The following is a 22,330-nucleotide window of genomic DNA, read 5'->3' as shown; positions in this document are numbered from 1 at the left end:
TACAATAACTATGATAAAGATGCCAACAGATCTAGTTTGTAACAAGTGGACAACATGCAAGTACAACAGAGCAATTTCAGTAGAGATGTGGAACCATGAAAAAGAACTGCTAGGGGCACCTGGGTGGCTCAGTGGGTTAGGCTGCTGCCTTCGGCTCAGGTCATGATCCCAGGGTCCAGGGATCAAGTTCTGCATGGGGCTCCAGTCCCGCATGGGGCTCCATGCTCAGTGGGGAGCCTGCTTCTCCCTCTGCCTGTGCTTCCCCCTTGCTTGTGCTCTCTCTCTGACAAATAAATAAATAAAATCTTAAAAAAAAAAAAGTATCCAAATTAAAACAAAGAGAAGAAAAGAGATTGGGTGGGGGGAGTGGGAATCCAAGGAGCCCAAGCTCTGTGGAGCAATACGAAATGGTCTTCTATCATATAACAGGAATCCCAGGAGAAGAGACAAATAAACGTCTAGGAGAAATGTCTGATAATTACTAAGAGCTTCCTGAAACTGATGAAAGATGTAAACCCACCAACCCAAAAAGCTCAGTGCACTCCAAGAAGGATAAATACAAAGGAAACTACAAATAGGAACCTCAGCGAGGAGCAAAAATTAAAAAAAAAGATAAAGAAAAGCCAGAGGAAAAAAAATACATACATGGGGGAACAAAAACATGAACGAGAGTGAATTTCTCATGAGAAAAATGGAGGCCAAAAGCAATGTAAAAAAATCTTTAAAGTGCTGAAAGAAAATAAAAATGTCAACCAATGGGTGGAGGAAAAAAAAATCACAAGGGAAATTAAAAATTACCTAGAAATGAATAAAAATGAAAATACAATAAAACAAAACTTACGGTATGTAGAAAAGGTGGTGCTCAGAGGGAATTTTATAGCTGTAAATGCCTACATATTTTTTTAAAAACATCTCAAATCAGTAACATAACTGTATACACTAAGGAACTAGAAAGAGAAGAGCACACTAAACCCAAAGATAATAAGAGGAAGGAAATCATGAAAAATAAAGGAGAATAAGCAAAACAGTGAATAGAAAAATAGAGAAAAACAACAAACCAAAAGTTGGTTCTTTGAAAAGAACAACAAAATTGACAAATCTTTGGCTAGGTTGACAAAGAGAAAAGGAGAGAAGACTCAAAGCACTAACACTGGAAATGACAAGAAGGGACATTACTATCAACATTACAGAAATTAAAAGGATTATAAGAGAATACTACAAAAACTATGTCAACAGATTGGATAAGTTAGATAAAGCAGAATAATTTCTGAAAAGATTCTATAAAAAATGGCTTATGAAGAAATAGGAAAACTGAATAAACATATATAATTGAGTCAGTAGTCAAAAAAATCTCCCCAAAAAAACAAGCTCAAGGCCAGATAGTTTCAGTGGTGAACTATACCAAACATTTACAGAACAATCAATACCAACCTTCTCAAAGTCTTCCCCCCAGAGAAAATGAAGAGAAAAGAACACTTACTAACTCACTCTACGAGGCCAGCCAACCCAAAACATTAGAACAAAAAAACCCTGCCTATGTCTGATAAGAAATTAATATCCAGAATAATTAAAGAACTCCTATAACTCAACAACAAAAAGACAAACCAATTTTTAAAAATGGGCAAAGGACTTAAATAGACATTTCTCCAAAGAATATATACAAATGGCTAATAAGCATATGAAAAATGGTCAAACCATTAGTCCCTGGGGAAAACCACAATGAACACCACTTCACACCCATTAGGATAGCTATTATTTTTAAAAAAGAAAGAAAGAAAGAAAGAAAGAAAGAAAGACAGACAAACAAGTGTTGGTAAGGACATAGAGAAATTAGAATCCAAGTACACTGCCAGAGGAAATAGGATATGGCACATTCATTGGGGAAAAACAGTTCAGTGCTTCCTAAAAAAATTAAACATAGAATTACCATATGACCCAGAAATTCTACTCTTAGGTATATATCCAAAAGAATTGAAAACAGGGACTCAAACAATACTTGAAAGCCAATGTTCATAGCAGCATTATTCACCACAGCCAAAAGGTGGAAACAAAGCAAGTGTTCATCAGATGAACAGATAAATGCACACAATGCATATAATGGAATGTTATTCAGCCTTAAAAAGGAGTAAGTTCTAATATCATACTACAACTTAGTGAACTCTGAAAATATTTTAAGTGAAATAAGCCCAACACCAAAGAACAAATATTGAATGATTCCACTTCTATGAAATATCCATAATAGGCAAATTCATGGAGATAGAAAGTAGATTAGAAATTACCAGAGGCTGGGGAGAAAAGGGAATGGGGAAATATTGCTTAATGGGTATACAGTCCCTGTTGGGAGTGATGATAAATTTGGGAACTAAATAATGCTGATGGTTGCACAAAATTGTGACTATAATTAATGCCATTGCATTAGACGTTTAAATATGGTTAAAATGGCAAATTTTATGTTATATGTATTTTATCATGACTTTATCCTGTCATGATAAAGGTGTAGTAAAAAGTAAGTCTCTCTCCTACTCTCAATCACTCAGTCTCCCTATCTAGGGCAAATACTGTTTCCCATTTCTTGTATATATGAACAAGAAAAACTTCAAAAGACCAAAAATACTTTGTAGAGTTGGGATCAACGAAGTCTAAGACACAAAAGAACTCATCATAAAAAAAAGATTGGTAAATTAGACTATACTGAAATCAGATTACATTATTGAGAGGATGAAAAGATACATACCCAATAGAAATATTTACCGTATGTACCAAAATACATAGAAGAATGTTCATAGTTGTGTTACTCTAAAGAGTCAAAAAGTAGAAATGCCCCAAATGTTTATCAACAGTAGCATGAATAAATATTTTGTAGTATTTCATGAAATAGAGTAATATACAGGAAAGAAAACAAACCATAGGTACATATGACATCATGAATGACTCTCAAAAATATAATTTCAGTAAAAGGATAAATTCTATAGGATGCCATATCTAATATAAAAAATTAAAAAATAACTAATTTAGGATACTACAAGTCAAGATAATGGTTTCCTTCAGCAAGGAGGATGAGCATAGTGATTATGAGTGAACATAATCAAGGATTCTAGAATACTGATGATGTTGTTTCTTTACTTGGGGGGTAGTTATGTGAGTTCATCTTGAGATAATTATTTAAGGTATACATTCATGATTTAAAGTCATCCTATAAGAATGTTCTGTAAAGCTTCAATCTACACTAGGGAAGTATTTGTACATTAACTGATCAATGTAACAGAATAGAAAACTCAGATCAAAATACCAGTGAAAATTAAGTGAATATATGATAGAAGTAGGGAAATAACTGAGTTACAGACAGGTAGCCATTCAAAAAAAGATAAACCTGGATCCATATCTCATAACTATTCACAGACTAAGTTCCAAATGAATCTACAATTTAAATGTAAAAAATAAGAAAAAAGGGGTTGAAGGCTGGGGTAAATGGGTGATGGACATCAGGGAGGATATGTGTTACAATGAGCACTGGGTATAAGACTGATGAATCACAGACTTGCACCTGTGAAACAAATAACACATTATATGTTACTTAATTTAATTTAAATTTAAAAAATAAAAAAATAAATGTTAAAAAATAAAATGACAAAAGTGCTAGAGGAAAATATATAGGTAAATTAATATATAGCCTTTTAATCAAGATTTCAAGATCAGGAAGCCACAAAAGATAAAGATAAAAAAGGAAATTACTGATAAACTTATCTAATAAATTTTAAAAATCTGTTTAATGCATGCAGAACACATTAAGTAAACTCAAAAGACAAATGACAAATTGGAAAAATATTGTCATATCGTATCATGGTCAAACACTAATTTCCTTAATATATAAATAACTCCTAGAAATCAAGTTTATAAAAAGGAAAACTCAAATAGGAAATATTACCAAAGGATACAAACAGTACAGAGAAAAAGAAATAAAAATTGCCCTTAAACATATGAAAATACGTTCACACCCACAAAAAATATTTTTCAGTGAAAATGCAAAAATAAGACTGAGATATTTCTCATCTGTCAGTCTGGCAAACAAACAAACAAACAAACAATTGGAGTTTGCTAGCAAACTCTTGGCAAGACTATGGAGAAACAAGCATTCCATTGTTGAGAATGCAAAATGGCCCCACTTCTAAGGAGGAAAAATTGGCAGAATCTATTGCTATAGATTTGTGTTCTCCTTTCATATGTTGAAGTCCTAATCCCCAGGATCTCAGAATGTGAACTTATTTGGAGACATGTTCTTTACAGAAGCGATCAAGTTAAAATGAGGTCCTTAGGGGAGGCCATCATCCAGTATGACTGGTGTCCTTACATAAAGGATAAACTGGAGACAGACACACATACACAGACAAACACTCTGTGAACATGCAGGTGGAGGTCAGAGTGATGCCTCTACATGCTCAAGAACATCAAAGATTGCCAGCAAATCCACCTAAGTTAGGGGACAGGCATAGGATAGATGCTTCCTCTAAACCTAGAGAAGGAGTCAATCATGCTGACATTTTAATCTTGGACCTCCAGTTTCTAGAAACATGAGAAAACACATTTCTGTTGTTTAAGCCACTTAGTTTATGGAATTTTGTTACAACAGCCTTAGCAAACTAAACATTTGCCAAAGTTATAAATGCAATCTCATTTTATCCAAATGGATAGATCTGCAATCATTCATACACACACACACACACACACACACACACACACACACACACACACACATAACACACACAGAGTCATTAAAGCATAGTTTGTAATAGCAAAGGAACTGAAATAAGTATTGTTTTGTTTATACCAAATAAACTATGGTATATCCTCAAAGGGATACTATGCAGCTATTAAAAGAAAGAAAGGAAAGAAAAGAGAAAGAGAAGGAAGGAAGGGAGGGAGGAAGGGAGGAAGGAAATCAGCTTTCTCACTCAAGATACAGAAAGATGAAGATCTCCATGGTATACCGTTAACTAATGGAAGCAGCAGGGTGCAGAAGAATGTAGAGTACACAGCCATTTGTGTAAGGAAGAGAGAGAAAAAAGGGATACATGCATACACTCTTACGTATTTGCTTCTATTTGCATAAGGTAACACTGATGGCAGTGGTTTCCTATTTGCATCTTGGACACACCTGAGGAGTTTCAAAATATCATAACCCCAGAAATGACCATTTAATTGGTATGAGGTATCACCTAGGCTTTGGAATTAAAAAAAAAAAAATCCTCAGGTGATTCCAATGGCAGACCAGTTTGGGAACCACTACTCTAAGAATACAAGATTATTTGTGTATGGTGGAAGGGAACAGAGTGGATGGGGATGGGGTGGAGCCAGACCTTTCACTACCGACTTTTTAATACGGTTTCAATTTTTGAACCTTGTGAATGTGTTAACTATTCAGGAAGTTTAATTAAATGATAAGTTTATTTAAAAAAACAGATAGTTGCTTTCACGATGCTTATCTTTATGACATGGCTCTTATCCAGGAGGCGGAACTGCTATTACCAACAGGATCAAAACAAGTTTGTAATTATACCTTGAAAAAAAATCCAGACTTTCAAGTTTTCTCTATTTCGGCCACTGGCGGTAACCCTTACTTAAGTGTAGTTAATGAGATGATTTTGCTGCATTACCTGTCTTTATATACCCAGCAAGAAAGTTTATCACGTGGTGTGGGTGGTTGTCCTTCAAAACTGGTGATTTTTTCCCAAACGTAGGTTCCATCTCTTGTTCGCAAATTAACAAAATAAAGCTTTTAAAAGAGGAGAACACCATTAGCAGAGAGGGCATTTAAAAATTAAGTCTGTGTCTGAGGGATATGTGATCCAAGAATTAATAATATTACTCTATTCTCTTTAAAAGTAAGATTTTTCATTGTAAAGTTAATAAAATGAGACTGTGTTTTAGAAGCAAAAATGACATGTGAGACATCCTGAAATGGATCCTGTCCCATCATGCTCTGCCCTATAAGACACCAACTAAGCGTGGAGCTAACTACGAAGCAGAAAGACATGGAAGAAGAGAACACAGTGGCTGCATATTCCCTCTATTTTTAAAACTCTGTAAGCTCAAGATTTTCTATTTTTATCTTCTTTTTTAAATATGTGGAAACTTGTGAGAATAAGTGACACACTAAATATTACATTTTGCTGCATTCCTGAATTGAAAGAAAGTATTACTCGATTGCTGTATCCTTTGTCATCATATCCTCCAAAAACGTACAGCTTTCCATTAATGCAAGCACCACAGCTTCCTGACATGGAGGTAGGCAGTTCTCCTTCCATGAGGTGCATGGTCCTGCAGCAAGAATAACATGCAATTCCATGACTTTTTAGAAAGGCAAATTAAAAATTCCCTTTGAACTCCATGAGTACTCTTTCAATGACAACTGTCACTGACAATTACAATTGAAATGCCATGGTAGCCGATACTGTAAAAACCCTAAGATCCATGGTAAAGATTTTCCAGCCTATCGGAAGAAAAACTGCAGAATCTTCTTGTATCACTAGAATTGGGAATTAATTGGTAGAACAAAGCGAAGCCTTCTGGGGCAGTCTCAGCCTTCAGAGGAATGGCAAATGGCAAAGAGCGGAGAGAGGAAGGGAGCAAGGGGAAGAAAGAGCCAGGGAGAATAAAGCATTCAAAGAAAAAGAAAGGGAGACAATAAATGTTGCAGTATGTTCTAAGTTTGCTCTTAATTTCCCTGTAATCTATGAAAATATTTAAAACGATATTAAGATTGGGCATTCTGCAATTGAAAATTACTTACCATAATGCACTATCAATATCATAGGTCCAAATTTCATCATTAGGCAAATATACTTCATTGTCTTCAATAGACTAAAAACAGAATACATAAAATTATGTTTATCAATTACACAACAACAATTAAATAGTTCCTCAGGATGGGAAAACTGCGATTAAGATGCTGCAAAATAGAAAAACATAAACAGGCTCCAAGATGGGTTTTTCAATTTAAATGAAGATAGATCAAAAAAGAAGGGGGGAAAAGACATCTTCTAAGAACAAGTGGCAAACAAGAAACTTCTAGAATACAAAATAGCAAGTGTATGAGTCTCAAGGAAAAGACTCAGGGCAATTAAACCTTACAAAAGGGATTCTGAGTAAGGGAAAATAGCAAAATAATAACATTCTGAGCAGAACACCAAAGACTACAAAGTCAGGAAGAAAAAGAATATCAAAAAAGGACAATATGTTTTGGATGAAAGGAAGGAATTAAGAACGGAAATTTTTATAAGGTATATTAAGAGCACTATATCAGATATCTTGATTTACTGAACATATTTTTTGAGTGCCTACTATGTGCAAGGCATAGTGTTAGGTATTCATTAAATACAGACTCTAAGGATCAAGATAAATTTACCTAGTCAAAGTGACAACTCAGAATCTGAATAATCTCTAAAGAAGCTGATAACATAAACAGAACAGTACATTCTGACATTTATGATGAAAAGAGAAAAAAGAATAGAGAAACAATCTTATTTATATTAAGTCTAAAAACTTAGGGATTAAAACAAATCCTTATACAAATTCCCAAATTTATTGGTCTGCAAAATAATTCAAAAAAGCTAGTTTTAAAAATAGCAGTTTAAGTATTTTTAAAGCTATATGATGCATATATTATTTATACACTAAATATTATTTTCTCATTGGTTTGTTAAATTTTAGAAGATAGTATCTTGACTACCAAGTATCTGACTTCTACCACTATCCCACACACACACACACACACACACACACACACAGCAGAAAATCATTCTGTTAATTCGAAGGAAAGCTGCATTCATGTCTGGTTGTAGAAGCCATATTAGATGGATAAGTAAGCACATAATTTTAAGAAGGAGTGTAGTAACCATATGATTCTAAGGTTTAACGGCATCAGGCTCCAGTAGCCTCAAGCACACACTTTTACAACGGAAATATTACGGAAAAATAGATTCTGTCACTATTAATCCTTTCAGTGCTTCCCAGCTGCTCCCAGGATAGTCTACAGTTCTTCTGATTCTGTACTGTACAGCATCTGCTACCCTCCCAAATCTCATCTTGCCTTTCATTCACTATGCTCTAGTCTTCTTTCAGTTGCTAAATTTCTGCAAATTCCTTGCTGCAACAGGGCCTTTATCTGTCGTCTTCTCTCTTCTGGACATGCTCTCCCAGAATTTGCCTGGTTAACTCCTCATTCTTTGGAAATCAGTTTAAATGTAATCTTCTGTAATCTCCTAGAATAAGGGTAAAGGATTAAGGTTCCTATTAAATGCTCTCCTACAGTACTCTATTTGCCCTTCCAAGTCCTTTGTCTGCATCGCATCCACTTACTACCACTAACCCATAGCTTCGTGAGTGCAGGGGTCATGTTTATCTTGTTCAAATTCTGTTCCCAGAGCCCAGCACAGTAACTGCACTTAAAAGGCAAATGTAATGTTTGTTGATTGACTGAGTGAATGGATACATGAATAATACTTGTTAAACTGACAGCAGGCTCATCTCAGCCTGATTAAAACAAAACAAAACAAAACCTCTTTCACTGATCTTTAAACGGGGTGGTACAAAAGAAATAAATCAAAGAATTGAAAAATTTGGACTTAGATCCTTGTTTTCTGAGACATTTCATTCTTAAATTAACCCCTCTTTTCTACATCATCAAGTTTTCCTTCTCTACTAGATCATTCCTATAGATATCCAAATATGCCTTAATATCACTCACCTTTAAAACAAATAAACCCTCCCTTAACTCCTTCTCCTAATTCTTGGCTCTCTTCACAACAAAACTTCCATTCTTACTATAGTGAATGTCTCCACTGTTTCATCTGTCATTTTCTCATCAATCCAAATAAATCTGGCTTCTGAACCCATCATTCCACTAAAATTGTTCTGTCAAGATGAACCTAAAGAAGAAAATTAGTTAACTGCGTAATCTGGAAATATGGCCCAGAGAGATGGAATATACAAAAAAGAAGTTAAGAGACATGAAGAAAGAGAAGAACTTAGTCTAATCAGAAGTTCATTAACATGTAATAGAATGAGGAAGAGGCAATATTTGAAGAAACAAAGGGTGAGAATTTTGTAAAACTGATGAACATCATCAATCCTTGAGATCTAGGAAGTCCTAACAAGATCTAAGCATACATAAACAGAAATCCATACGAAGACACATCAGTAAAACAACAGAACATCAAAGAAAAATATATATTCTTAAAAACCACCTGATAAAAAACAAATCACCTTCAAACAAATGGCAACTAATGACTGAATTCCCATTAGTAACAACCAAGGATTAGCCAATGTGTTTAATGAAAAGAACTGTCACCGTATAATTCTATACCCAGTAAAAGAATATATTTTAGGGGCACCTGGGTGGCTGAGCCAGTTAAGTGTTTGCCATCGGCTCAGGTCGTGATCCCAGGGTCCTGGGATGGAGCCCCACATCGGGCTCCCTGCTCAGTGGGAAGCCTGCTTCTCCTTTCCCTCTGCTGCTCCCCCTGCTGTGCTTCCTCTATCTCTGTCAAATAAATAAATAAAATCTTTAAATATATATATATATTTTAAGAACCAAGGTAAAATAAATTTTCAGGCAAACCAAAGTTGAGACAGTTGGCCAATAACCCTCATTTAAAGAAATTCTAATAGCTATGTTATTTCAGACAAAAGAAAAATGATCTGCAATTAAAGATCTGAGATGTGATAAGAAACAGTATGACAAGATATCGGTAAATGTGTGGGTAAATTTAGACCATAAAAAGGGTTAAAAAAATTTTTTTTAATGTTTAATTTAAGGGGAGGGAAACAGGATAAGACTACCTAGGGAAAGGGGTGACTGGACTTGAAATTTTCTAAAGTACTTGAACTCTCTGGGAAGAAAGAAAACTATTTACCTTTGAACTTTGCCAAGTATTCATGTTGAAATAGAGTAGCTACTACACGGTTAGAAATAAATCATAATTTCTACACAAAGACAAAAAAAAAGTGTAAAGAGAACCAAAAAAACCCCTTAAACAATTCTTGAAATGAGAAAGTTGAGAAGGAGGAGGAAGAGAAACAGAGAGAGGCAAATATAAACATATCTGGGGAAGCTTGGGTGGCTCAGTCAGTTAAGTGACCAACTCTCGATTTCAGCTCAGGTCAGGATCTCAGGTGGTGAAATGGAGCCTCACATCAGGCTCCACACTGGGCATGGCACCTGCTTAAGATTCTCTCTCTGCCCCTCCCCCACCCCACTCCTGCTCCCCTTCTTTCTCTCAAAACAAACACAAAACCAAAAAAAAAAAAAAAACACCCACATCTGGGGACACCAGGGTGGCTCAGTGGATTAAAGCCTCTGCCTACGGCTCAGGTCATGATCCCAGGGTTCTGGGATCGAGCCCCGCATCAGGCTCTCTGCTCAGCAAGAAGCCTGCTTTCCTTCCTCTCTCTCTGCCTGCCTCTCTGCCTACTTGTGATCTCTGTCAAATAAATAAATAAAATCTTAAAAAAAAACCCCACATCTGGTAAAAATAGTATATCAGAATCACATTAAGTATAAATTGGCTAAATAAACTCTTCAGATAAAATATACAGAGTGTCAGGTTAGACAGAAACAAAATCCAGTTATTTTCAGGTTATAACACACACATCTAAAATACAAAGATACACACAATTACCATCAGAAGATAGAAAAAGGTATACCATGCAAACATTAACCAAAAGAACACTGGTGTAAATGTATTGAGAAAACAGATTTTAAGGCAAGTAATGTTTTAAGGCAATACAGAGTGAGGGGATCATTACAAAATAATAAAACATTCAATTACCTAGGTAAAATAATTCTGAAGTCCTATATACAATAAAAGATAGCTTAAAATACATTAAAGTAAAAACTGACAGGACCACAGGAAGAAACTAACAAATCTAGTCAGAGTAGGAGTTTTTAATGCCTGTTTATAGTCACTGATAGAATAGGAAATAAAATAAGAAGGATATAAGAGATTTGAACCACACAATCAGCAAGATTGATAAAATAGGCATATATAAAACACTTCACCTGATCATTAGAATATATATTCTTTATAAAAACAAAGGTATAGGGGCACCTGGGTGGCTTAGTTGCTTAAGCAACTGCCTTGCACTCAGGTCATAACCCCAGGATCCTGGGACAGAGCCCCACATCAGGGAGCCTGCTTCTCCCTCTCCCTTTGCCTGTCCTCTCCCCATGCTTGTGTGCATGCTCTAATATTAAATAAATAAAATCTTTGTTTAAAAAAAAAGAACTAAGGTACATTTATGAAAACTGATCACATGCTAGTCCTGAAAGCAAGCCTCAACATATTCCAAAGGACTGGCAACAAAGATAAACACATTCTGAGTATAACACAATTAAGTTAGAAATTAATAACAGATACTTATAAAAATAACATAGAAATTTAAAATATTTTCCCAAACATATGGGTTAAATAAGAAATAATAGCGGAAAGTATAAAATATTGGGATTATAAAATAACAAAATACTGCTCATCAAAATGAGGAAGACAGCTAAAGAATTTTAAGAATTTAAAAGAATTTTAAAATCTCAAAAAGAATGAGTTAAGCATCCAACATCAGAAGTTCAAGAACTAACAACATAATAAACCGATAGAAAGTAGGACATGAAAGGCAGACATTAATAAAATAAAGAAACACAAAAGAGAAGATCAAATAAACCAAAGCTGATGGTTCATAAGGCTGATAAGCCTCTGGCAAAATTATTCAAAAAAGGAAAGAAAGGAAGTTGCTATTAAATGATTTTAGGAACAGAAAAAGGGATATACCTATAACTACTACAGAGATTAAATAGAGGGTATTATGAACAACTTAGATTTATGCCAAGAAAAAAATTTTTTTTAAAGATTTTATTTATTTATCAGAGAGAGAGGGAGAGCAAGCACAGGCAGACAGAATGGCAGGCAGAGGCAAAGGGAGAAGCAGGCTCCCCGCTGAGCAAGGAGCCCAATGTGGGACTCGATCCCAGGACACCAGGATTATGACCTGAGCCGAAGGCAGCTGCTTAACCAACTGAGCCATCCATGCATCCCTATGCCAAGAAAATTTAAAACTAAATGAAATAGATAGATTCCTGGGGCTAGTGGTGGGGGGTGAGGGAACCTTACCAAATTTGACTCAAGAAAAAAAAAGGAAAATCTCAACAATCCATAGCCTTAAATAGATTGAATCTGAGATTTAAAACCTCCCCTACAAAGTACCAGATGGCTTTACAGATGAGGTCTTCCAAACATTCAAAGAATAATTAACTCTTTCTTACAAAAACCATCCCAAAAATAAAAGAAGGAACAATACCCAATCCACTTACAAAGGGATGTATAAATCCTCCCTCAATGAGACAAACCATAAGAGCCTCTTAATCTCACAAAACAAACAGGGTTGCTGGGGAGAGCGGGAGAAGGGAGAGGGTGGTTGGGTTATGGACATTGGGGAGGGTATGTGCTATGGTGAGTGCTGTGAAGTGTGTAAGCCTGATGATTCACAGACCTGCACCCCTGGGGCTAATAATACATTATGTGTTAATTTAAAAAAATTAAAAAATTAAAAAAATATCCTCCCTCAATAATTAGCAAACTGGACCCAGTAATGTATTTTTAAAAAATTATATTAACTTACATTTAACCTAGAAAATGCAATATTGGTTTAGCATTATAATACTATTACTATATATTATCCTGTTAAAAGACTAAAGGAGATAGGGGCACCTGGGTGGCTCAGTGGGTTAAAGCCTCTGCCTTCAGCTCAGGTCATGATCCCAGGGTCCTAGGATGGAGCCCCGCATAGGGCTCTCTGCTCAGCAGGGAGCCTGTTTCCTCCTCTCTGCCTGCCTCTCTATCTACTTGTGATCTCTGTCTGTCAAATAAATAAATAAAATCTTAAAAAAAAAAAAAAAGACTAAGGGAGAAAAAATATGTTTATCTCAGTATGATGCAGAAAAATCACTCTCCAAAATTCAACAGCCATTCATCGGAAATTAGATGGAAGAAAACTTCCTCAATTTGAAAACGGTTATCTACAAACAAATAAACAAAACACTAACACAAACATCAAACTTAATGGTTAATAGTTGAAAACTACCCTTCTGAGATTAGAAACAAGAAAAAAAAAACAGCTACTATTTAACATTGTACTTTGGGTCCACCAGTGCAGTAAAGAAAATTAAAGGAATAAAATTTGAATGGAAGAAACAAAACTGTCATCACTTGCTCATTATATGACTATCTACATAGAAAATAAAAAGAAAATTAACAGATGAATTATGAGAATTAATGTAAATTAAGAAAGCTTGCCAGAATCAAAAGTATTCAAGGTTGATTGTATTTCAAAACACCAGCAATAACCAGAGAATTTAGTTATAAAAAAATTAACAATAGAAATAAAAAATACAAAGAAATAAATACACAAAAGATATACAAGATCCCTATGAAAACACTGTAAAACGTTATCAAAAGACATTAAAAGAAATCCTGAGTAGAGAGATATACTATATAATTGGAGAAGACTCAATTCCACAACATGTCTGTCACCCTTCTAGGATCTAATGATTAAATACAGTAACATAAAATTTCAATAGGGTACTTTATTTGACAATCTCACTCTCAAGTTTATACAGATGAGGAAGCACTGAGAAAACAATTACACAGTTCCTCTAAGAGTTAAATGCAGAATAACCGTGTGATCCAGCATTTCAACTCCTAGGTACTCAAAAGAATTGAAAATAGGGGCTCAGCTATTTGTATGCCAATTTCATAGCAGCATTATTCACAGTACACAACCAATGGCAACAATCCAAGTATCCCATCAACAGATGAGTGGAAAAGCAGAATGTGGTACAGACATACAATGTATCTTATTCAGCTGTAAAAAAGAGTGAGGTTCTTATACATACTATAACACAGATGAACCTTGAAAATATTGTGGTAAGTAAAATAAACCAGACTCAGAAAATACTGTATTATTTCAATTCTTTATAATATCTAGAAAAAGGCAAATTCATAAAGACAAAAAGACTAGAAGTTACAGGGACTGAGGAAAGGAGTATGAGTTATGGCAGAATGAATACAGAGTTTCTGTTTGGAGAAATAAACAATTTTGGAACTAGACAGAGGTAACATTGTATAATGTTATGAATGTAATTAATGCCACTGAATTGCACACTAAACTATGAGCTAAAATGGCAAATTATAAGTTTTACATATTTTACTGCAAAAATAAATAGTAAAGAAAACTACAAAAGCACAAAAGGCTCTAAAAAGACAAAATATTCCTGAAGAAAAAGACAGAGTGGGTATTTAAACTTCTAATTTAATATTTAAACATTTAAGCTTTTAATAAAGCTATTGTAATTTACATAATGTGGTTCTGTCAAAAGAATAAAGAGATAACTGAATATAATAAAGAACCTAAAAACAAATCACACATACATGAAAAGCTGATGTGTGATAGATTGAGTTTGCACATTAGCACGGAAAGGGGAACTATTTAATACATGACACAAGGACAATTGGTTATCCATATAAAAAAAATAATGAAACTGGATCCCTATCTTAAACCAATTAAGCAAACAAAAAATTCAGATTAAAAAAGGGTTGTGGGACACCAGGGTGGCTCAGTCAGTTAGGCCGCTGCCTTCAGCTCAGGTCATGATCCCAGGGCTCTGGGATTTCTCGCATCAGGCTCCTTGCTCTGCAGGGAGCCTGCTTCTCTCTCCGCCTCTGCCTGCTTATGTACTCGCGCTTGCTCTCTCTCTGACAAATAAATAAAATCTTTAAAAAATAAAAAAGGGTTGAAACAACGATGGCAAAACTGAAAACTGTTTAGAAGACAATATAGAAAATTTTATGATCTCCATATTGTTGAAGATTAAAGATGCAGAATGCACAAACCATTAAGGAAAAGACTGAAATTACATTAAAATGACGAACTTGTGTTGAATAAAAGACAATCATCCAGAAAGCCCAAAGACAAGCTACAAACTGAGAAGACCTATTCAATTCATATAATTATATACTTAAAGAATTCCTACAATCAGTTTGAAAAAAACAAATAACCCAAATAGACAAATGAGCAAAAGATATGAATCGCCATTTTTACAGAAGAGGAAATACAAATAGTTTATAATAGTTCATAGGAAAAGACACTTAACTGTAATAGTAATCATAGGAAAGCAAATAAAACAATGAAATATGTCACACTCACTGGATTGGAAAAATATTTCAGGCCAGATGGTATCAAATGTTGTCAAGGATGTGGAACAAGGAGGAGGCTGATGGGAGTGCAAATTGATACAAATATTTGGGAAACAGTGACATCTCTGAGTAAATTTGGAGATGTGGATGCCCAGTGACCCAGCAGTCCATTCCTTGGTATGTGCCCTAGAGGGTACGCATGCTCTTGTGCACGTATAAATAGGAGACATGTTATAAAAATGTTCAGTCTAGCACTCGTTAACAATACCAAAAAAAAAAAAAAACCCAAAACATTCAAATATTCAACAATAGTGGAATTGATAAATTGCAGTAAATTCACACAAAAGAATATTGTACAGGACAGACATCAGGTGAGTGAATTCAGGGGTGATTTTCAAGATATTTAACAACCAGGCAGCATGGAAACTGACGAATCAGAATGGACATCAAGTCAAAACTGGTACAGCCTTGCAAGGGCACACTAGCCAAATACAAGCAATGTGTGAATCTAGAACACATACATTTACTAAAAGAATTAAGTCACAAAAGAAAATGTATGCTAGGATTCCAAAACCAAATAATATACTGTTTAGAGATAGACATGTGTGTGGCAAAACTATAAAGAGTGATTAACTAGAAATCAAGATACTGGTACCCTGTTGGGTGGGAGGAGCATTGTAGTAAGTGAAAGACAAACAAAACTTCTAAGGTACTTATTCTCGTCGATTTCTTAATCTGGAAGTTAAACATGTTTGACTTAAATGATACTTATTTTACATGTCCTTTTTGTACATACGTTTTAAATTTTAACATTAAGACTCTAAAATTTTCAGAAGTGAATATGAAGTCTCTCACAAAATCCTCAAGGGAAGCTGGAGAACCAGCCTCTGATCTCCATGAGGAAGAGCAAGTTCTGAAATTGAGCCAGAGAACAGGACAGGTGAGCTAACCCATCACTGGGAAGCAACATGCTGCAGTTTGTAGCTCTGCCCTTTATGTCAGGGACCTCCATCTTCCTATAGATTCTACTGCTGGTTAAGAATCCTCTTCAGGTCCTCGTTCTTACATCTTTACTCCAAGTCCAAATCTAGCAGATTGATCTAACTGAATCCAAGCCACTTGCCCACAACCTAGCTGCAAAGGAGGCTAGAAAAATGAGTACATGGCACCCAGCCTCTTTTTATAGGTGCCACGTAGACTAGATGCTGGGACTACAACAGGGAACAAAACCTCTATCTTTATAGAATTTACATTCTAGAGAAGTAGGTAGGAGGTAGTCAGACAACTACAACATATATCCCTAACAAGACATTTGATGGGCAATACTACAATAGAGAAAGGAGGTTCAAATTTTGGGCATCTGAAAAGAATAAGTGTCTTCCACATGACATGAACAGCCTATGTCATGGTGTAAGAGTATGTAAAGCAGAACAATTAGGTTAAAGAGAACACATACTTAAGGCTTTTGATACCCATCACTAAACTTCTCCTTAAAAAAGGTCATACAAATCTGTGCTCCCATTATCAGATTAATTAATTTCCTCATGTCTTCTCAAAAATTCTCTTTGATTTTGCAAATTGAAGAAGAAAAATCTCATTTTCAGTTGGGTTCTTTTGATTCATATTGTATTTCTTCTTGTGTAAGTTGCTTGTACATATCCACTGGTCAATTTTCAATGGAGATACTTTTATTGGTATAGATATTTATAAATCTCTATTTTTGCCCATCATATATGTTGTAAATACTTTCCCCAGTTTGTCATTAGCCTTTTTACTTTATGCTGTTTAAAAGCATTTTTTTTTTGCTTTTTTAAAAGTTTTATCTACCAATCTTTTTCCTTCATACTTTTACCCAATTCATTTTTCTTTTCTCAACTTAAGATTTTAAGAGTCACATATTTTCCTCTGATATGATATAGCTTAATTTTCCTACATTAACTCTTCAATCCATGGGATGCCTGGGTGGCTCAGTTGGTTAACCAACTGCCTTCGGCTCAGACTGTGATCCCGGAGTCCGGAGTCCGAGGATCGAGTCCTGGATTGGGCTCCCAGCTCCACGGGGAGTCTGCTTCTCCCTCTGACCTTCTCCCCTCATGCTCTCTCACTGTTTCTCTCTAAATAAAATCTTAAAAAAAAAAAGAAAGTAAGAAAGAAAGAAAAAAACAACTCTTCAATCCTAAGGCTTTAATCTATCATTTTCTCCATTTATTAAATAATTGTTTTTCCAGAATTAAAACGGTACCTTTTAAGTATAAAATAGTTTGGTATGCTAGGCTGTTTATGTAACTTCTTTTCCATTCCATCATGTTAACTCATCTTGCATCAGGAGCACTGCTGTAACTATTACAGTATTGTGGTATGTTTTAATATCTGGCACTGTAAGCCTCTCATCTTGATTCTTTTCAGACATGTTCTAAATTGATCTTCGCTTTAAGTCCACATCCAGAACAGAAATACATAGTTAAGCATATTTATGTACATATTTTTATAAGGAAAATTTCAGGGCAAAAATTATTAAGAGCGATTGTGTTATGGAAATAAAACCCTAAAAGGAAAGCATACCACCTACAAACATGCTAAACCCCTATGCTTTTCCTCCAAAATTTGGGAAAACTACTCAGAAATTCTCAACGTTCCTTGCAGCAGTACTAAAGTTTGCATGATACTGAAAGGATATGGAAGAAGTAGGTGCAAAAGAATATTCTGGCACCAATTCAAATATGCCACTTACTTTTTTCAGCACTTCCACTCTTACCTCTAGAGAGAGGTAGAACTGTTTTCTGATACACTATCCTACAGAATACATCTGACAACAGAGTAATGAGTAATCTAGACAGTTATCTGTAGGCCATTCAAGCTTCAGGATATATATTTATGAATTTTAACACACATTGTTTTTTGTTAGTAAGGACGAAAACTGCAGCTATACAATCTGGAATTATTTGATCACTATTCTTCATTATTGACTACTGGATTACCTCCAGATTCCACGGCCTTTTAGCTATTTTCTGTTCAGAAGGATCTGAATAAAACAGAAGGATTCTACTTTTTCTCATGATATTCAGTGTCTCTTTCTTGCCTCCCATTTTTTCCTTCCACTCATGTCTTAGACATATTTTAGCTGCTAATCCCTGGAATTTAAAAAGTACAGGCGTATCTTGTTTTATTGCACTAGCTTTACTGCACTTCACAGATATTGTGTGTGTTTTTTTTTTTTTTAAACTGAAGGTTCAAGACTTCAGTGGAGGAAGGAACTGCAGACGTGATAGAAATAGCAAGAGAACTAGAATTAGAAGTGAAGCCTAAAGAGGTGACTCAGTTGTTGTTATCTCATGATAAAATTTGAGCTGATGAGGAGTTGCTTCTTATGCATGAACAAAGAAAGTGGCTTCTTGAGATGGACTCTACTCCTGGTGAAGAGACTGTGAAGATGGTGGAAATGACAACAAAGGATTTAGAATATTACATTTTCTATTCTTAATCAGGCAGCAGGACAGTTTGAGTACTGACTCCAGTTTTGAAAGAAGTTCTACTGTTGGTAAAATGCTATCAAAGAGCAACACATGCTACAAAGAAATCATTAATGAAAGCAAGAGTCAATTGATAACGCAAACTTCATCACTGTCTTATTCTAAGAAATTGCCACAGCCACTCAACCTTCAGCAACCACCACCTTGATCAGTCAGCAACCATTAACATCAAGGCAAGACCATCCATCGGCAGAAAGATTAAGACCTGCTCAAAGCTCAATGATGGTTAGCATTTTTTAGCAATAAGATATTTTAAAATTAGAGTATGCATATTTTTTAGACATCTTGCCATTGCACATTTAATAGACTACAGTATAATGTAAACGTAACTTTTATATGCACTAGGAAACTAAAAAAATCATTTGACCTCCTTTATAGTGGTGGTCTGGAACCAAATCCCCAACATCCAAGGTATGCCTGTAGCAGACTCCAGTTAAAGCTGTAAAGCACTTTTCAGAGCAGTTCTAACAGCACTCTACTCATTGGATCAATAAATGGTCTACTCACTTACTACAACCTGAACACCTGGAATCTTATCAATTACACGATTTTCAAGATTAAAAGGAGATTAAAAATATTCAGACATTTCATTTGTAGACCCAAAAGAAATATACACTGTCACCAGATCTGAGATAGTGGATTACTTTTTTAAACGAGATTTTTTTCACTTAACTTTTACAATATTAAGAATCAATATAACAGAGGAAGTTTGACACCTACATCTTCAAGTGGCAGAGCTCAAAAACAATTAAAATATTTCTTCTGCATAAAACCATCATTATATCTAGGCTCCTTTTCTATAAAGAACAAATGGTGGAAATATTAGACATTGAGAAAGCAGAGTCATCTAATTTATGTTAGTTTATCATGGAAAAAATAGCCTTTGGAAATCCAGTATACCTACCTTGGAATCTCCTGCCCTTGAGGTCAAATGGCCATTATTCATTCTCATTGACTCATTCTCTTTGACTCATCATGCTTATTTTTAATGGGGCTATTACTTACCTTACAGGGTATGGAAAAGATTATATAAGATTAGGGATGTGTAAGTTCCTAGCACATGCCAGGTATAGTAGGCACTCAAAGGTTAGTTCTAATTTTCCCCTCCTGATACTGCACCAAATTAAAAATAAACACACAAACAAAACAACAACAAAAACCGACTTGGATCTGAGAATCATTTAACAGAGATAGTATGTACTTTATTTCAGTGAGTGATTCAGTCATGTTACATCTGTCACATAACAGTATCGAGACAGTCAGAAAATGTAGGTTCTATTTCCAAGAGAACTTCCAGATGGCTTGCCTTGAAAAAAAAAAAACAACAAAAAAAACAAAAAAAAACCTGTAAACCGAAGTGGTTGGCATATATTCCTGAACTGTTTTCTGGCTTTAGAATCCTTGGTTCTATAATCCTATGATTATAAAACAAAACAAATACACACATTCAAACCTCTCCTGTAATAAGCATTTAAGCAATTTTTAGTACATTGTGGCTAATATGCCTCTATTTTGAAGCTCGAAAAAACTTCGTAATTGCCCAATGATAAAGGAATGCCACTAAAAATCGCTTAGAAATATTCAAATGCTTCAGTGATTTCAATATTCCGAATCGCGCTGGAGCAATAGGGAAATATTTACAAAATAATAAACAGCACGGCGTCCTCGTCGTGCCTGTAAGTCTGCGCAAGCATTGAGAGATAATTAATCGCGCAGAGACGGACTTAGCGTTGGCCAGACCGGGGGTTACTGGACAGCTGCGGGGAGTCGGGGGGAGGGGGGCCGGAGAGTGGGAAGAGCCCCGGAACGCGGGTTTGAAGGCTTTCAAAGTGGAAGCAACGGCGGGGCGGCGACAAGCCCTGGCGCGGCTGGGAGACCGGCCGCCGGCGGACAGACGGGCGGGGCGCAGGGGGCGCCGGGCGCGCCGGACCCTGGCCGCGGACCGGCCCCCGCCTCGGGGCCGGGTGTGGGCGGGCGCTCGGCGTCCGCTCGGGCCCAGAGGCCGGACGGGCTCCCGGCGCGAGTCCGCCCCGTCCCGCCTCTTCCCCTTACCACGTAGCCCCCCCACACGTAGAGGAAGTTTCCGTCCACCACGGCGCAGTGGCCTCTGCGCTTCTCCGCCACGCATAACGGCTGCGAGTCCGCCATCCGCGCCGTCGCCGGGTCCAGCCGCTGGGCGCGCCGCATCCCCTGCCCACAGAGCGGCCTCTCCTCCCGCCGGGCTCCTCCACGCACTAACGGAACGCGTCGAGGGTCGAGATTGGTGGGAAGGCGGAACGAGTGCGTCTGCGCCGTCCCGCAGCCCGCCCGGGAAGCCCGGCCCGGGGTGGCGTTGCCGGTTAGGGATGCTCGGGTCTGAGCAGTGAGGGGGGTGCCTTGGCTTCGGAGTCCTGCCACCTGCTGATTTCTTGCCGCTTGGGACCGCGTTGTTTTGGCAGTACAACCTCACCGTGTATCTTATTCCCTCGATAAATAGACTTCTGGTTCATAGTGTTGCTGCTGCTGTGACATAATATATTAATTAACTAATGCTTTGTGTGGGTTTCCTTTTCCATTCAACCTCCAGCAAAGACGGTTATCCACATGAATGGAGGGTGTGTGTCTGTGTTTCTATGTATTTATTAGAAATAAAGTAATATTTAATATATATCATATGTGTCTATGTATGTATATGTATATAATATACTAATTATATAAATCTATATATTATATAGTATATAATAATTACAATAGTGTAATGTATAATACACATATGTATATGACATAATATATTAAAATATAATGTATGTACATATATATATATATATATATATATATATATATAATCTCTTTGTTTTTCATTAGGGATTTTCTAAAACGTCTTCCAGCAAACTACAGCCTGGGGGCCAAAGTCACTCTGCCGCCTGCTTTTGTACTGCCCACAAACTAAGATGATTTTACATTTTTAGATGGTTGAAAAAAATCAAAAGAAGAATGCTGTTTTGTGACTCATGAGATTGAGAAGATCAAATTTCATCATCTGTCCATGATGTTTTATTGGCACACAGCCACCCTAATTCAGTTAAACGTTGACTATGGCTGCTTTAACCCCACAACCACAGGGTTGGGTGGTCTGAGTTGAGCAGTTGCAACAAAGACCATATAGCCCACACTGCTGGAGATATTGAGGGTTTGGCCCCCTACAGACAAAGATGGTGAACCCTTGTCATTAAATGATGCTATGGCCAGGAAGGAAGATGATAACTCTACCAGTGTCTGTAAATGCACTTGTCCAGAATCATTCTTTGAAGAGCCTGTGGCTGCTCAAGACTCAGAATAAGTTCATTTATTCATTAGTCGGTATATATTAAATACCTGGTTAATGTAGAGCATGGGTTCTCAGGCTCTATTAGACTGGAAACACTGAAGGACTCAAGTATTATTGACTCCCCAGAACCTAGTACCATGTAGATACTAAATAAATATTTGTTGACTAAATGAGCAAAAAGACAAAGTGAATTTTAAGATAAATAAAACATAGCTCTAACACAGGGGCTTCTAAGTCCAGTCAGAGGTAAAGAT

General features: G+C 36.3%; 1 protein-coding gene across 3 annotated transcripts in view; it reads right to left on the bottom strand.

Moving 5' to 3' along the window:
* The window catches only part of KLHDC1 (kelch domain containing 1), a 51,326-nt gene extending 30,259 nt beyond the window's left edge, over positions 1–21,067 (bottom strand). The window contains exons 1-4 of one of the 3 annotated variants that reach the window (XR_004285970.1): positions 20,822–21,067; positions 6,788–6,858; positions 6,162–6,315; positions 5,652–5,770 (exon numbers count right to left, since the gene is read on the bottom strand). Coding sequence is in view for 2 of the 3 variants with exons in the window: in XM_032344153.1 (XP_032200044.1) it covers positions 5,652–5,770; positions 6,162–6,315; positions 6,788–6,858; positions 20,822–20,956 (479 nt within the window). In the remaining variant the exon portion in view is untranslated. The remainder of the gene's footprint in view (positions 1–5,651; positions 5,771–6,161; positions 6,316–6,787; positions 6,859–20,821) is intronic. The other 2 variants (XM_032344153.1, XM_032344154.1) reach the window with 2 other exon arrangements.
* Between the last annotated feature and the right edge of the window lie 1,263 nt (positions 21,068–22,330).

The sequence above is a fragment of the Mustela erminea genome, chromosome 5 (assembly GCF_009829155.1).
Source record: "Mustela erminea isolate mMusErm1 chromosome 5, mMusErm1.Pri, whole genome shotgun sequence".
NCBI lineage: Eukaryota > Metazoa > Chordata > Mammalia > Carnivora > Mustelidae > Mustela > Mustela erminea.
Note: the sequence above shows the minus strand (reverse complement) of the source record. Positions and strands in the feature narration are given on the sequence as shown.